Here is an 18,206-nt window from a genome sequence, read left to right as displayed (position 1 = left end):
GTACTCAGGTTTCCAGGTTGAGAGAAATCCACCTGTATTAAGAGACTAAAACATTCATTTACTATTTTTCTTAAAACATCCATTTGGTTCATCTGCCTAGATTTTACTCTCTCTTTCTCTTGGTGCATCGTTCACACAGTCAGGCAGTTGCCTTTTATGGGCATGCAGATTTCCGGTCACCGACACTCACCCCCAGCAGCCGCCAAGCCATCTCTCCCATATCAAAACCCAGCCAAACATCAAACATTCACCGTAGTCATTCAAAAACTGTATTTATAATATTATAATCAACAAAATCAGCGTTTTAATTACAGGCATGTATCATTGTTTGCAAATCATACTTATAAAACTCAATTACACGCTAAACAGGAAGTCCTCTGTGGGCTTCACAGCAGCCACCTCATTTGCATGTTCACACACCGTCTAAACTAGCTCGCAGCGCGCTGTCGTCACACACAGCCTCGTTTCACACTCAACTCTCTATTATTTTACAAAGACGTCTTATATTTACAATCACTCTCAGGCCTGAAAGTTTTAGCGCCTACACAACTTTGACAAATTTAAGATAACGGGTCCAACCGCAGAAAGTCCAGCTTTTTTGTAACCAATTAACCAGCCAGCCCTGCTCTACTCTCAACACGGGATAGAGGGGGCGGGAGTTTGATAGGGAGGTGGGAAGGCAGTAAGCGATGACTTCACCGGGGAAGCCGGCAGCATCAGCTTATCAGACTCCTCCTTTTGGTCCCTCATCCAATGCTCCACCCCCTGGCACGTCACTGTCCACCCCGTTACACGGGCTCTCTCCTCCTGCACTTTTTGCAACTGTTTTTTTAGCCTCCATTTCTCCCAAACGGAGGCCTCCTCAATTCGTTCACGAAGTTTATGCTCTTTCTCCTGGCGCTTCTGTGCTACTCCCAGAAGCACTTTAGCCAATGAACCTCGTAACTCACCAATCACTCCTTCTTTATCACACAACTCTGTGATCTCCTTTGCCACAGCTGCAACCTCTAATGTTTTTCTCTGGTGCACTCCCAGGTCGCATGACCTGCAGCGCCCTCAGCAACTCCTCTCTCTGCTTCTCAAAAGTTTTCCACTCACCCTGCACACCCCCTTTTTCTATGTTAGACTTAAAACCCAACATTTTCACACCACTACACACCTTTAAACCCTCCAAATGACTTCACCGTTTGCAACAATTCACGACACGGCCTTCTGCCGCAATTTCTGCACAACACAAACACACTTTTAGACACAAATTATTCTGTTACTTTAATTGACTCCCGTACTTCTGACGAGACGCCGACTCTAACGGCGCTTTCACACAAACTACACACCTCCAACTCTCTTCCTCTCTCTCCTTTTTTTTTTTTTTTTTTTTTTTTTTTTTTTACACCACAGAGTAATACACCCAATTCAGCCCGTCTATCTCTATGTGGCTCCAAATGCCCTCTTTATTTAATTTACCACTCGTCAGGGGACAGGCAAACAACAATTTCAACCACTGAAACGAGGAATACAACCTTTTTCAACCTTTTTTCTTTTACTACTCTAGAACTCAACCTTTGTTCGCAAAATGTGTCTTGCTCTAGTCCAGAATAAATGTAAACCGTGATTACACAGACGTTTCAGTGTTATTCTGTAGCTATGCGGGAGTCCTCAGTTCCCAAGTCACCACCTCAGCTAACCAGACGCCGCTGGACCTGACTGCGCGTCCACAGGCAGGGGGGTTGCCACACCATGAACAAAAATAATTTCCACAGGTCCACTAGGCATCAACCTTTGATCCTAAAATGTGTCTTTGCTCTAATCTCCTCCCATTCACACATCAACCGTCACTGTCACCATGTTCATATTTCACACACAGAAACACAGCAAGCGCGTCTCATCAGCAGAAACACACACAGAAACCTCTGAGCTCACCTTTGAAAATGCAAGCGCACCATAAGCCAGACTCTATTTCACCTCTATTTCAGATACTACACTTTGGCGGCATTTTGAAAGTTTTTCCACATTTCTTGCACAGAAGCCAGTCATAGACAAAATTAATTATGGAGGGTAAAGTGGGCTGCGCCCTAGTCTCAACGTAGTATTTTATTAGTATCTTGCTAGAGGCAGTTCCTATGACACACTGGAATTCTAGTCTCAACGTAGAGTGGTTTTAGTATCTTGCTAGAAAACCAGACACCGACAATTTAATGTGAAAATGCGTGTAACTCAGCAAACAGATTAATTTGGAAAGCCCAATATGCACATTTGGTATTCATAATACAACAGGCTGTGCTTACCTTTTGATGTTTGGACCGGTCCTCCGTTCGCTTTGTCGCACGATCTCACCACAGGCCAAATCTGCCCCTTCCTCAGCACACCAAAAGATCCGGGTCACCGGCACCAAGTTGTTGAAATCTCCCAATTCTTTGAATCTTTGGGCTGAAGGAAGGACAATACTCGGTGTATAAATGCTCAATCAACAGTCCTTTATTTCCATACAATTTTCACACAATGAGCATAAACAACCATCCGGATGGGGAGAGATGCAGAGAGGGTCACAGCAAGTCTCAAAATGGTGATGTGTTACACAGCTTTTTATACTTTTCTACTGGCCCCCACCTGGTCGTAAACCTAAACATTCACACTCTCTTATCTGTCATGGCGCCTAAGTTATGACCTCGGGCTCCCTGTCTTTCTACCTCCTACAAGGGTGGGGGCACAGAATGTGGTCTGTTTCTTCTTATTATCAGCACAAGGTCTTTTGCACACAACATTCTCAGAAAATGATTTAAGCAGTCTGACATGACAAGAAAACAGTGTAAAACATTCACAGCAGATAAATGGTGGCGCCCACCTGTCTAACAGAACCCAGAGGATGGTCACATTCTTTTAATCCCCAAATATATACTTGAACATTTGTCTAACATACTACAAAAATATACTGCGAAGAGGGTCATGTTCTTTACCCTAAAAATATAAGGAAAACTAAGCTATATATTTTGCACACAACCTAGACTAAGGAATATATTTATGTTCTACAGCTGTTTAACATACTTCATCTACCTTGACTATGGGTATAAGATAACCTAGTTTAAAATACTGATCTCACAGTTAACACACAGTGACAGAATAGAAAAGAAACAATAGAATAGAAAATATTTGACACAGAGCACTATGGTTACTGGTTTTGTCTCACCTTCCTTGACTGAAAATAGGAGGCCTGGTGCTCTGGCTCTGCAGGGATGACATGAAACATTGAACAGACTGCACCCCGGCAGCTTTGGAAACTCCTGTTTTGGATGGTTTGACACATGAAGAAGAAGCTTCTGCATGCATGGACACTGGAGGCACCAGCCTGAGGTTTGATAACACAACACCATCATTCTGCCCTAGAAACAGGAAGATAATCTGAAGTTACCTTCAGGTGCTTTTAAGAGACTCTTCAAGTGGAATCTGAAAACTGAACTTTACAGAATACCTTTCAATGAAAAAGGTTAATGTCTGACTGTCATGCTCCTGGGAATTTGACCCAGGTTTTTGAGTTTGTTGGACATTTTATTCATTCTTCAGAATTATGAAATAGTTATGTTCAGGTTTTGAGAGCCTCTGAGTTTTGTTGCTTATGTTTCTAGGTTTTGGTTCTTGTTTGTGTTCATGTTTGTCCCCTTTTCATGTCTAGTCTGTATTTGTCTCATCTTTGTGTTGTCTTTAGTCTCTCCTGTTGTCGTCTCTCTGTCTCTCTATCATCTGTGTTTTGACCTTTTGTCTCCAGGTCTGTTTATTCCCCAGTATCAAGCTTACATGTCTGAGTCTCAGTGTGCATCACTTGCTGCTTTATTTTGTTCGTTTTTTGTCTCCTATAGCTGAGCCACATTTAGTAATGCCAACATATTAAATGAACAATATTTGTCTCTTATATATGATACATCTATATATACACCGTCAAAGATACTTGTCTTTGAGTGACGATTTAAGGTGATAGGAAATATAAATAAATGCAACTTGAATCTTTACTGAAGCTCAGTATTTGACACAGAGTTCAAACTCACTGCTGTAATAACTAATAATGATTAATATGATAACTATAATATTGGCCATATTATATTTACATTACCAAAGTGAGATGACTTTAGTCTCATGAACAACATTAGCTAATTGTTATTTACTAGCTAATATTAAAATGACTGTTCAGTACAGAAATGAAGCCAAACAATCATGTTTTACAGTCCTGTGGTCTCAGCCTCAGATACTTATTAAATCACACAGAGCTCATGTAGAAAGAAATGAACAAAATATGTTCTCCTTCATTTCTGTCAAACAAAGCTGTATGAAACCTTTCCAGCGGTTTGTATCATGGTTGCTAGGCAACCTGGGCAGCGCGATGGAGGCTAGACCGTCCCATTTCACAAGCCTACAAGCCTCGCACTTCCGGTCTTAGCGGTCTTTGAGTACGCGGACCTTGAGGACCGTTAAGGCTGCGTACTTTAAGGCTGCAGAACCTGAATTGGGATACAGCCCTTGCAGTGGCGGTCCTAGCCTGTTTGGCGCCCTGGGCGAACACTCCCTCTGGCGCCCCCCCCCCCCCCCCCCCCCCCCCACACACACACACACAAAACATATTAAGGATTGTACATTAACATAAAACTGTTGTACACACACATATGAAGAGAGAGAGAGTATGCAAACGGCTACCTAACAGCCATCATAATTCGTCATACAATGAGAACAGGACAAATCAACAATGACTAATTAATATTAAAAACTGTAACATAATGTATTGTTTGGAGTTTAGTCTGTTACTGTTACTATTTTTACCATTTCTTCTTGGAGCAGCTGAAACCCACATTATTTCCTTAGAGATTAATAAAGTATTCTGATTCTGATTGTTTCAGGATGACCTGCCATTATCCAATCACACATCTGCTTACCTGTATCTTTTACTCGTTTCTCATCCTCTTCTTTTCTCTTTTTTCTAAAATGAGGACCTGATGGCTTTGAACTTTTCTTGTCCATCTTCCATTGGTTTTAATTTTGCACTCCAGTATGAACACCCATCCCTCAACCCGAGGGTCACCACAACATGATCTAACACACCTACACCTTAGTTCACAGATTCACTTTGTCTAGGGTGCATTTCTAAGATTTCACACAACCCAGGATTCATATCATGAATCCATAATGGACTTGGATTTACAACATTATAAATGAAATGTGGTCTATTTGGAAGCAGCAGGGCCCACCGCCCCTTTCGACGTCTTGTGTGTGAGACTTTAAATCATCAAACTGTAAATTTTACATTTTAAATTGTTATTGATCCCTTTACCCCGAGTCCTAACGTGTATATTTATTTTCTTACTCTTCTTATATATATTGTTTGTTTATTTGCACTGCTGTAACTGGAGCCTCGTCGTCTCATCTCTCTATATACTGGACTGTAGCGGAGATGACAATAAAGTTTACTTTGACTTCAGCAGCGAGCAGGCGCGCCGAGGGCTCTCGCGCTCACTTTTCGTGTATAGAATTAAAAAAACACAGATAAAATTAAAAAAAACATCGGTGAAAATTATAAGTCTGTATTATAATGTCTGGTGTTTTTGTGTTTGTTGGTTTGTTTTTATTTTGTTTTACTTTGCGAGTTGGTTATTAGATGCTGCGGTTAGAAAAAACCCCGCCGCCCCGCCCCCTCTTCCCTGTGTCACAAGCAGCAGGCGCTCCTCGCAAACGAAGGGCGCCCTTACTCCCAGCAAATGGGCGATAGAAAACCAATCGGTGCCTATGCCATTCCCAATATGCGCTGGCTGACGTCGGGGCAGCATGAGTACGAGCATTTTTTTTTTTTGCCGATGCCGGTGATGGCGCCCCCCACCACGATGCCGCCCCGGGCAACCGCCCGTGTCGCCCGTATCTAAAACCGCTACTGAGCCCTTGTCATGAGCTCACCCTTGCTGTGTGTCTTGTCTGTGTTGTAGTCTAGCTTCCTAGTGAAGTTCTTTGTACTATGGTTGCCTGCAAGTCCAGCAATAAAGCTGCCTTTTAGGTTCACTTCTGCATCTGAGTATCTGCATATTGGGTTTATGCCTCTGTCTGCTGCACAGCACATCATGACCAAGACAGGGTTAAATTATTGAAACTGTTCCCTGCTGTTGGTGGAGGTTTTGTCCACAATATGGAGTTACTGAAGGTCACAAAACATACTTTCATAAAACAAAAACACGTAAAAATAGATTAAATATTTCACTGACACTTGAGAGTAGCAATACACCTTAAAAGTGTCGATTCACTTTTAGACACTGATTAACAGAAGAGACGTGTAAAGACTTTTGGGAGATTTTTGAGAAATGAGAATTTGTGAAACCTGTTTGCTGTGGGGAATGTTTCTCAGGTGGTGAAATTGGATGAATATTTGGCTTTGCCCTCAGAAACAGTTTTATTGCCAAAACATGTTTAACTTACCAAAGAATTTCTCCTGAGTTTTCTATTGAAATATATAAAATAGGAGAATTTGCAAAATAACAGAAAAATGTTCAAGTTCAATGTGAAAACAAAAATGTCAAAGTGAAAAAAAAAACGCAGTTCTCTGTCCTTGCAGTGAGTTTCCATCTTTAGCAAACTGTTATTAATGTGTATTTAAGTTCATTTTGTCTGAGGATCTCCTCACCATGAAATAATCATTCGATCAGGAGCTGTGTCTCAGGTCGGACTAGAGGTTTGTTTTGATGCCGTTTTATTACTTACAAACTAATATCGCCATCTGGTGGTTATACAGTTTATGACAAAAGTTAATGCTTGTCCCCATTTAAAGACTGCTTCCAAAAGAGGACTGAACCAAGGGCGTAGATTTGGTTTTGGCATTGGTGGGGACGGATGATTCAACCATCGAACCCTGCCTTGTTTCTTTTTTTTTTTTTTTCCTTTTTGTCTTTGCTTCTTGATAAATAAAAAAAGGAGAAATATACTTGCCTACATATGCTATTCTGCATGCTTTTAAACCACTTAAAATTACAATTCATAGTTTTATATGTGAATTAGATAATGTTAAATTACTACTAAACAAATGACTGACTAAGTATTTCAGGCTTTAGTTTACTTCAGTCATATTCCATATAAATCAGGTTTCATACAAAAATAAAAATAGCTTCAAATACAGTCATGACAATAAAAGAAAACGACTTTAAGAAATTAACAACATTAGTTCAGTTATAGTACACCAACATCTCTGATACATTAGCACTAAGGGAACACTGAATGACCTGCTGGGTTTTGTCCATAAAACTACTCGTCTAAGATGACCACAAAGTAAAAGATCTCTCAGCAAAATTGTGCAACATTTTAGGCACTATTGCCCCGATCAAATCAGTGAGCTGGGATGTTTTATTCTAAACATGAACTACTGTTACAGCAACAGACATGGACTACTGGTGACCCACACAACAACTCAATGTCCACTATGTGAAGGAGCCAAACACATGCCTGCTCCTCTCGTTAACTGAGATAAACTGCTGGCATGTTTGTTTTACATCTATACTGTCCAGTCTCTCCTGGTGGACACACAGCAGCATTGTTTAATCTCATTTGAGTCATTGTTGACCTTAGCCATCTTTTTAGTCTTCTGAGAGCACTGAAGCTTCTTTCAGCCTCAGTACATGAGTTTTATCCTCAGATTAAAATTATTATTCTGTGCTTGATGTGCCTCACCTTTGGCTCTTCCCCTCTGACTGCACTAGGACATATTGGCACCTGATAAAATAACACATGGATTCGTGCCATATAAAAAGTGAGACGTGCCAATTCAGATTCTTTGTCAAATATACACTAATGAATCAATTTACATCAGCAGCCTAACAACTGTCATGATAATAAATACTAGTTAATCTATAGCACCAAATCATCAGTCAGTCACCTGTGACCTCACCTCTTCACCTCTGTCTGAGCTACAACATGGCAGAGCTGCCTCTGTCACCTGATAAATAACAGTGAGACATTCAACATACATGCAGTCACACATGTGCTTCAAATACAGTCATGAACCATCAGGTCATCATCCAATTTCACCTGTGATCTTGTGTCACCATTACTTTCTATCACCTGACAAATAGGACATACATGACAATAAGAATAAAATGTGGAGCTGCTTCAGTGTTTCTGTCAATTTGTGCAGATCTTGACTCGTCAGTAATGTTTGTAGTGTGAGTGCATTTTTACAACAATTTGTGCAAACTGCACTACAAGGTGGAATATTTGCAAAATCCTGACTACCTCATGATATTTTGTCTCAAACATTAACGCTATGAATATGTCAGTACCATTAGGATAAAATTATTGTCACCAACATTTTAACGTTAGACATATAATTTTAACAGCCTCTGTAAACTAATATCCTGGCTCGCTCGAGGCTGCCGTTTTCTCTGACAGTTTCAATCAAAATTAGAAATGCTGCTCTGAGACTGAGAGAACTGATAGTGCTGCCTGCTGTGCAGTTAGTTTACAAAACACGTTATTCATGGTTACATACAATTTTAGACTGATGTGGGCCAAAGCCTAGCATAGCCTGTAACGTTATTGTGTCGAAGCTCCGAATCGTGCGTCGGGTAATCTCGGGGGCGTTTTTCTGAAGCGCGTATCGAGGCTTGCTTTGATTACGTATGCAGTGACGTTCGAGGCCTCGCGGGCAGTCCGTACCACGTGACTTATTCTGGAACTGGTTCACCGGTTCGCGCCAAATTCGAAATAAAATGGGCAGCAAAACACAGCTGATTCCCCCATCACATTGTGTTGTGGAATTGGATTACGTACGTGTTACATAGTTACTTGAGCATTTCTTCCCTCGATGGAACCAGCAAGGAAAAGAAAATGTTCCCCTGTCTGGCAACATTTTGATGTCATCTCTCCTAATAAGGTATACACACTGTAATAAAGAAATGATAAGTACCATAATATAAATAAACCACACCACAGATCCTATAATCAGATTTCTGTCTTTTTGTTTATTAAAAGGTGAAGTGTTTGCTGTGCTCTAAAGAACTTGGATACAGCAACAACACCTCATCTATGCTGAGGCATTACAGAGCCCTGCATGAGAACAAGGAGACTAACCAAGGTGGACCAAGCTCAGGTGAGTTTTTGTAGGTTTTAAGGATACAGTCATTTGATACATTTATATTCCCCATGTAATTCATTAATATTTGGGTTCTATTTACTGAAATATGTAATTTCTTAATGTTTTTTTGTTGTATCAGGGGAGAGGAATGATGTGGATGAGGCCTTGGTCAACATGGTGATAGAGGATTCCCAGCCCTTCACTATTGTGGAGGACAGTGGGTTTAGGAAGCTTGTTAAGGTTTTGAACCCTAACTATGTTCTCCCCACAAGGCAGGTGTGTATCTTAAAATATGAAGCATGTTTCCATTTTGCCTTTATTTACATATTAAGTACTGTACCTTCTTTTGTTTAGGCTTTGAAAGCTATGGTGGACCAAAGATACAAAGAGTCCAAACAAAAAGAAAAACTGACTGTGGCCAAGGTTTCTGCAGTTAGTTTGACATCTGATATGTGGACCTCCATTAACACAGAGGCTTACCTAGCCGTCACCTGCCATTTCATTGACTCTAACACTGCATTGCATTCTGTAGTGTTAGGTGTTCAGCACTTCCCTCAAGCACATACTGCTGTCAATTTGTCACAAGTAACAGCAGCGCTCATGTCAGAGTGGGGCATTACAAACAAAGTTACATGTTATGTGACTGATGGAGCAGCAAACATGGGTGCTTGTGCTAAGGAGCTTCGTTTGCGTCACAGTAATTGTGTGGCACATACATTAAACCTAATGGTCAAAAAAGCTCTTGATCAACACACGACGCTGTCTGACATCCGGACTACCTGTAGGAGGATAGTGGGATATTTCAAGAGCAGTACAACTGCTAAGGTTTGTTCCATTATTTCATTACTGCTTTGAGGTGCTGCTGCAGTAACACAGCTTGAATTAATCAGTTTGTGTTGGCTGTTTTTCTAGGAGAGGCTGACAGAGGTGCAGGAGCAAATGGGCCGGCCTGCACTGAAGTTAATTCAAGAGGTGGATACACGTTGGAACAGCACATTCCAAATGCTTCAACGTGTTCATGAACTCAGGGAATCTATTGGAGCATCGTTAGCTGGCCTGCACACTGATATTTGCCCACTATCCTCTGAACAGTATGACCTTATGGCAGAATGTCTTAAAATACTCTCCCCATTTAATGATGCCACCACTGAGCTGTCAGAGGAAAAGCGAGTGTCTGGATCCAAAGTAATTCCACTTCTAACAATGTTGCACCATGCACTAAATGAAGAGGAAATGGGAGTTGTCCTAACTCCAGAGAGCTCCACCATGGTTGAGTGTCTAAGGAGACAATTAAAGGAGAAGCTCTACACATTGCAGTCAATGAGCATCATGTCACTGGCAACATTGCTGGATCCAAGGTTCAAAAAAATAGGCTTCTTTAGCCCAAATAAAGCAATGGATGCTGAGAAGAGACTTATTTTTGAATGTGCTGCTATTTTGCGGCACGTGGCCTTCTCATCAGCAGCCTCATCATCAAAAGCTTCTCAGCCTGTGACTCAAGGTATATGAGCACATTTCGATTATTATATTGTATTTAGTTACTTACATTCTGTTTGTTTTAGGTAGCAAACTGTGGCATCGTTTGGACACCACTGTTCTGGAGACAAAGACCCCAAATGCTACTGCTGATGCAACAGCTGAAGTACAGAAATACCTCCATGAACCAAATATGGGCAGACTGGAGAATCCGCTGGAGTACTGGGCTGGACACAAATTTCTTTATCCAAACTTGTATAAACTTGCTGTGGTTTTTCTTGCAACCCCTGCTTCATCTGTGCCCTGTGAGAGGATATTTTCAAAAGCAGGAGAAATCCTCTCAAAAAAGAGGAACCGTCTTAAGCCCAGCACTGTGGAAAAGCTGCTATTTTTGAATAAAAACAAATGAAAACTTTTCCCTAGTGTCATGAGCACTGTTATAAAGTCACAACCACATTCACATCACAACTCCCTCCCTTTTTGTTTCCATGTACATTCCTGTGTTAAGCTGCCAATTTATTATACACAAACATTAATTAAATTAAATTAATATAAAATTAGTATAATATTAAATATAACTAATATTTAGAGTTTAGTTATTGGTGTCATGAACAAAAGTAATTTCTTTATTCATTCAACTTGAAGCGCCACACACTAGTTTGTGTCATTATTGAGATGTACATAAGCATGATTACACAGTTACACAATCATCCCAAAAACTCTGTACTGATAGTTTCCACTTTCTCTTTTGTATCAGACATACTGAGACAATATTCGGGATAAATAACCATAAAAACTATTTATTTATTCAGTTTAGAGGTTTACACATCACATCATTATAATCATTGAGCCCGTTTCACTTGAATCGTCCACTTGATGGCGCAGTAGAGCAAATGAATCATCACAATGCTTCGAACCATGAGTCGACCAGTTGGATGGAAAGCTTCATTTCATCACGAGGCTTCATCTCACCATCACTACATGTTATGAGTGAGCTTGACTTTAAGTGACTTACAGGTTTCTTTGAAAAATACTTTCTTATATCCAGGTTCTTCCTAGTTGCTGCCGTCCTCCTCTCCTCCTCGCAGCGCAGGCTTGCCGCTGCTAAAACTAAAGAGCTCCAATCACATTGGCCATATTTGTCACGTGACGTAGGACTCCAGTAGAGAACGTAATTTAACTCTTTCTGCACCGCTGGGTGAATGAGACGCTGACAGATCGTTTTTTTCTTTCTATCGGGTTTGTTTTTCTTTCTAATTATTGGTGGGGACAATTCAATAATCGCTGGATATTGGTGGGTCCCTTCCGTCCATGCCAAATCTACGCCCTTGGACTGAACAGTCATTTAGCTTCTAGTTTAATCGGCTTTGCTGTGTAATCTTTGCTGCCAACAGTGAAGTGAAACATTTAAGCTGTACATGAAAGTTAATGGGTAATTATGATGATCTTTACCACAAAGATTTTAAATGAAAGAATAAACAAAGGGCATGAAAACTGATTCTTATGTCTACTGTGTATCTTCAGTGTGAATGTTGAGTTATATTTGAGTGTCTGCATTTAAAGCACATATTAATGTATTGTTTCGAAATCCATGTTGGTACACAGGAAAAATTACTAAAGAATGTAGAATTAGAACACTATCTGTATTTGTTTTTTAAATAGTTTTACATATATTTTACTATTTAAAAAAATACTCAAGAAATCAAGCTTGCTGCCTGTCTTGTACAGTAATTTCATTTGAACATAGGTTTGATTTAGTGGAGTCAGTTGTTCCCATGCATCATTCTGTAAGTGTGAGAATGAACTAAGATTAGAAAATGTCAAAATATAAAGTGTGATTTATTTTTATTCATCACAGCATCCTAAACTTTGCTGAACTTTTTGAAATATAAAATGAACTCGCTGAGTGTTGACTGTCACATTTCAAACATCCAAGTAAAGATAAACTATTAAACTTTAACTGGGTCAAACTTGTTACTGCATGCTGTAACCAAACATACCACACCCTGCATCATGTGATTGGCTCTTGGTCGCTCTGTAAGAATATTTCTTTAGTGCCTCCCTTCACAGATGTGTCTGTATCAGGATGGGTCTAAACAACATGGTGTAAATGCAGTTGCTGGTGAGCCTCATTTCCTGTAGGAGGTGAAAAAGAGCAGAGATCTGTTTCCCTTCAGAGCACAGAGGTTGTTTCTGTTCAGAGGAAGTGAAACTGTCTGACAGTCACTGAGAGACGGTGAAACGGCACAGCACACGAATCAAATGGATCAAACAAAAATCTGCTGTTCAGTCTGTTTGGATCTACTGAAGGATCCGGTGGCTATTCCCTGTGGACACAGCTACTGCATGAACTGTATTAAAAGCTTCTGGGATGAAGAGGAAAAGAAGAAAATCTACAGCTGCCCTCAGTGCAGACAGACTTTCACAGCGAGGCCTGTCCTGGTGAAAAACATATTAGTGGCAGATTTAGTGGAGGAGCTGAAGAAGACTGGACTCCAAGCTGCTCCTGCTGATCACTGCTATGCTGGACCTGAAGATGTGGCCTGTGATTTCTGCACTGGAAGAAAAATGAAAGCCTTCAAGTCCTGTTTATTCTGTCTGGCATCTTATTGTGAGAAACACCTTCAGACTCATTATGATGTGGCTCCATTAAAGAAACACAAGCTGGTGGAGCCCTCCAAGAAGCTCCAGGAGAACATCTGCTCTCGTCATGATGAGGTGATGAAGATGTTCTGCCGTACTGATCAGCAGAGTATCTGTTATCTCTGCCCTGTGGATGAACATAAAGGCCACGACACAGTCTCAGCTGCAGCAGAAAGGACTGAGAGGCAGAGAGAGCTGGAGGTGAGTCGACAAAACATCCAGCAGAGAATCCAGGACAGAGAGAAAGATGTGAAGCTGCTTCAACAGGAGGTGGAGGCCATCAATCAGTCTGCTGATCAAACAGTGGAGCACAGTGAGAAGATCTTCACTGAGCTGATCCATCTCATCCAGAAAAGAAGCTCTGATGTGAAGCAGCAGATCAGATCCCAGCAGGAAACTGAAGTGAGTCGAGTCAAAGAGCTTCAGGAGAAGCTGGAGCAGGAGATCACTGAGCTGAAGAGGAAAGATGCTGAGCTGAAGCAGCTCTCACACACAGAGGATCACATCCAGTTTCTACACAACTACCCCTCACTGTCAGCACTCAGTGAGTCTACAGACTCATCCAGCATCAATATCCGTCCTCTGAGCTACTTTGAGGATGTGACAGCAGCTGTGTCAGAGGTCAGAGATAAACTACAGGACATTCTGAGAGAGGAATGGACAAACATCTCACTGACAGTCACTGAAGTGGATGTTTTACTGTCAGATCCACCAGAGCAAAAGACCAGAGCTGGATTCTTAAAATATTCATGTGAAATCACACTGGATCCAAACACAGCACACACATGGCTGTTATTATCAGAGGGGAACAGAAAAGTAACAATAATGAATCAACAGTCTTATTCTGATCATCCAGACAGATTCACTGAATGGTGGCAGGTCCTGAGTAGAGAGAGTCTGACTGGACGTTGTTACTGGGAGGTGGAGTGGAGAGGGGGAGGAGTTGATGTAGCAGTCGCATACAAGGATATCAGCAGAGCAGGGAGTGAAAGTATATTTGGACGTAATGACAAATCTTGGTCATTAGATTGTAACAACAACAGTTATACATTTCGGTACAACAACATCCAAACTCCTGTCTCAGGTCCTCGTTCCTCCAGAGTAGGAGTGTACCTGGATCACAGAGCAGGTATTTTGTCCTTCTACAGCGTCTCTGAAACCATGACTCTCCTCCACAGAGTCCAGACCACATTCACTCAGCCGCTCTATGCTGGACTTTGGCTTTATGATTATGAAGCCACAGCTGAGTTGATTAAAGTGAAATAGACTGAAGTCTTTCATATTGTGGGTTTAAATCTGTATTTTAGTTTCATTTTATTTTCTCTCCATCATTTCTGCACAGAGATCAGCTGTCAGTCAAACATTATGGGTGGTACCTCCACATCTTCTAGTTGTTCTCTTGATGTTTCTGAGTTTTTAAAGGAGATCTTTCCTGTGACTGTTTATGGAGGCTATCACTGCTCATCATCATTTTGATTTACTAAAATATTTCTCCACATGAAAATGTAAACTTCTCTATCCTCTAAATGTTTCTGGAATATTTGTATTGAAAAATGTCGACATTTCTCTTTATGAGTATGGCAGACCATGTGTGTGTGTTTGTGTTTGTTTTTGTCAAAATCATCAAACAAATGAGGAAAAACTGTGATTTTAATGAATGAATTCATATATTGTGTTGATGTTTTATTGTGTGAATAAACTGGAAGGTTTGACTATAAATCAAACTTTGAACAAAGTCTTTTCTTCTGTCTTCATTCCAGGATCTCACTCAAATCTGATGCAGAAAATATGAAACTAATCTGAGAGAATAACTGAAGCAGTTTTCCTCTTGAAGCATCACAAAGTTCAGAGTTCATGTTTAGAGCAGAAGATTCAGCAGTCGCTCTGTGACCTTTCAACTTTCTTCACTAAAACAGCTTCATTACAGAGAAACAAGTCACATTTTCTTCATGTTCTTAAGTCCTTTCAGATGTTTGTAATGGTCCTTGAATGCAGCATCAGTGTCGCAGGTTTAAAAGGTCACTTTCTGTTGTGTTCAAAGACTTCCTTCAGATATGGTCTTTAATCAGTAAAGCCAGTGATACAGCAGTGTCATTAGCTGTGTTATTGGCACCAGGCTGTGTTTATGTATGTATTTAATTGTGTCTGAGGATGTCTTCAGCATGAAATGATCATTTGCTCAGCTGCTGTGTCTCATCTCTTATCAGACATTGGTTGGAACAGAGTTTTGTTGCTGACCATCTGACAAGAGGGTGAAGAAAAGCTTCAGGCTTCATTTGGACACTACGTTGGACAGAAGTCTCCACAAAAATGACTCAGAAACACAAATATTATTAATGAAAGTCCAAATGTCAAAAAGGGGTCATACATGATCCTGAGAAATGTCCTTGAACATTTGAACATGAGTCAGAGGGTTGTCAGGTTTCTACACTGCATCGTGGCATCAAGCCTGAGATGTCTGTGTAAACAAGTATGGAGGACACAAATGCACAGACGCAGTCGAGCTGTTTACTGCTGATGAGGAAGGAAAATAGTCTGTTGGATATTAAAGCAGCATTTATTAGAGTAAGAACAGATACTTGTGTCCTTCATTTGATCCCCGTCAATTTACAGAAGACTTAAGGACCCTTTGACTTCTAACATACAGCTGCATGTTTACAATTTTATTATTTATTTATTTCTAGCAAAGCGAGACTTTACTGATTAAAGACATATAATCAGACATATTACTGTTACTTTCTGAAAAAGACTCACATAAAGCAGATTTATCACAAGCAAACATCAAGACACATCCTTCATGGCTTAAAGTTGCAGTGGGACTCTTTCGCCATCTGGTGGTTGTAACAGTTATGACAACTGTTCCTGCATATATGTCCCTCCTCAGTGTGAAGAAGACTGGACTCCAAGCTGCTCCTGCTGATCACTGCGTGTTCCTCCTGTGTCTAAAATCTATTTCCATTATGAATCAGGAAACTGTTTGCACCAATCATAAAGGCAATAAAATACGTCACACACTAAGAAATAACAAAAAGGAATTGTGGATTTCAAGGAGATTTTTCCCTCGTTTTTTGAAATCATAAGAATACAAACTAATGCAAGACTGTCATGTTTTCATAAGTTTGTAGAGACACTGTTCTGTTGTATTCTAGGACATCAGTCACTTTTTAAATGCATGCTCCTCCTCCTCATCATCAGCACCCATGACCTCCTTTTAGTCTTTGTTTTGTTATTTTTCAGAGTTCAGGAGACGTTCTTATGGGATTTCCACAGTGTACAAGTACTGTTTAGACCCTTTACCTAAAAGAAAAGAGTAAAGTACAAAGTAGATTTACTCACTGCAGGAAAATAATGCCTCAATCTGATATATTGTCTTATATGACAAACTGAAAGTGATGCATCAAAGTGTAAGCAGCATTTTCCTGTTACAGCTGGTCTAGATGGAACTGATCTGAGGATTTAGTGTTTGTGTTTTTACGAGTGCTAAACAGATGGTACAGTGGACACATGTGTGACTCCTGTAATTAAAGCATCTTTCTTTCAGCTTAACGAGTGAACCGTCAGCACACACGTTAAAGTCCGTTTGGCTCGACACCACCGAACAGAGGCAGCAATATAACATAGCTAACATTAACAGTGCAGTGAATCCTGCTTGTGCCATCATATTCAGGACTGCAAACCGACTATTGAACGTCGTATATTTTACAGTAAAGGCTTTAAAACAAAGTTAGTACAAACATCACTAATGTCACATAACTTTGCCGACATGTGGCCAACAGTAATGTTTTAATGTTCTTCATTATTAAACATTCGCACATAAATAAGTGACATAATATTCAGTACTTACTTTTAAAAGTTTATTCTTCGCCGCTCCGCTTCTGCTGTTTTTTTTGGTAAAATTATCCACACCCACCGCCGCGCTGTGCATTCTGGGATATGTTGGGCCACGAAGTCTACACCGCCACATCCTTAAAATTCAGGGAATTGAAGGACGCATTTGAGGGCCGCATTTCAGGCAGCCTTCGAATTGGGACAGCCTTCGGCGCGTCGCTGTGACGTAATCGGCCTTAAAATGCGGCCTTTAAACCACGTTACCCAGCATGCCACAGGGCCACGATTTACAGCCCAGTGCTAGAAAAGTAGCTGTGATTACCCACCTGGCACTGTGCATAACGTCAGCAACTTGAGAAGGCTGACACTTGAATGCGGTGACCGGCCAGAAAGTACACGGAGAAGGGCAGCGAGGGCTCGCGTTAGCCTGGTGAGTCAGGTCCCCAGGAGAGTCGATCACAGGAAAAACGATAAAATCCAGGTTTTCCAGGCTAAAAATTAAAACAGAGCTAAGCAAACGAACACATACACAGAGAGCAGCGGCAGAAAGACACGCCAGCGCACGCTCACCCGGAAACACGACCTCAGTACTTTCGGTGTAAATATCTAATTAAATAATTACATGTGGCATTAATTAAACAAAATTAGAAATATATAAATAAATAATTTATTAAATGTTTTAAATTAAATGAATTGGCATTTAAATAATTATTACAATATGTATTTAATTAATTCATTACAATTTTAAATAGTTAATGAAATCTTAATTAATTGTTTAATGGTGTCTTTAATTAAGTCATTTTGTCACTCCTGGCTCTCCATACCCTTGGTCTGTCGCAAACAGGTAATCAAGAAGGAGACAGACTCGGAGGATGAGTCACAGGGCGAAGGCACTGTAACAGAGGGAGAGGTGAGGTAGAGCGGGGAAGACGATTATGGGTGGAAAACTAATACTGATGGGTCTTACGTACAGGTGGAGGAGAGACGCTCGGGAGGAGGGAGTGGATAGCTGAGTGGGTGTCCAGTTGAGACATGGAGGAGTGGTGCCAGGGGCGGATCTAGAGAAATTTCCCTAGGATGGCATAAGGGTGGCATGAAAATCAAATGGGGTGGCAAAATCAAAGCCTTTTTTTTCAAACACCTATGCAGGCGGTTACATATGGTTAAAATGATT

The 18,206-nt window shown here is 40.7% G+C and overlaps 1 protein-coding gene across 1 annotated transcript; it reads left to right on the top strand.

Annotated features, from left to right (window-relative positions):
• The first annotated feature begins 10,003 nt into the window (after nt 1-10,003).
• Nucleotides 10,004-17,951, top strand: LOC148097644 (zinc finger BED domain-containing protein 4-like). The gene is made up of 3 exons (XM_087831307.1): nt 10,004-10,586; nt 10,648-10,787; nt 17,877-17,951. Exons 1-3 carry the CDS (start codon nt 10,025-10,027, stop codon nt 17,949-17,951), a joined length of 777 nt encoding a protein of 258 aa, XP_087687433.1. The 5' UTR covers nt 10,004-10,024.
• The last annotated feature ends 255 nt before the right edge of the window (nt 17,952-18,206 follow it).

The sequence above is a fragment of the Neolamprologus brichardi genome, chromosome 18 (assembly GCF_056152115.1).
Source record: "Neolamprologus brichardi isolate AB-2024 chromosome 18, ASM5615211v1, whole genome shotgun sequence".
In the NCBI taxonomy this organism is placed as follows: Eukaryota; Metazoa; Chordata; class Actinopteri; order Cichliformes; family Cichlidae; genus Neolamprologus; species Neolamprologus brichardi.
The sequence above is the reverse complement of the archived record's forward strand: the minus strand, read 5'-3'. Positions and strand labels throughout refer to the sequence as shown.

What these genes read in the sequence shown, in the direction of transcription:
- LOC148097644 (XM_087831307.1), top strand. Translation starts at nt 10,025, where the DNA reads ATGGGCCGGCCTGCACTGAAGTTAATTCAAGAGGTGGATACACGTTGG. An exon ending in TTCTCAGCCTGTGACTCAAG is followed by an intron (nt 10,587 to 10,647) that starts GTATATGAGCAC and finishes TGTTTGTTTTAG; the next exon opens with GTAGCAAACTGTGGCATCGT. An exon ending in AGAATCCGCTGGAGTACTGG is followed by an intron (nt 10,788 to 17,876) that starts GCTGGACACAAA and finishes TGTCGCAAACAG; the next exon opens with GTAATCAAGAAGGAGACAGA.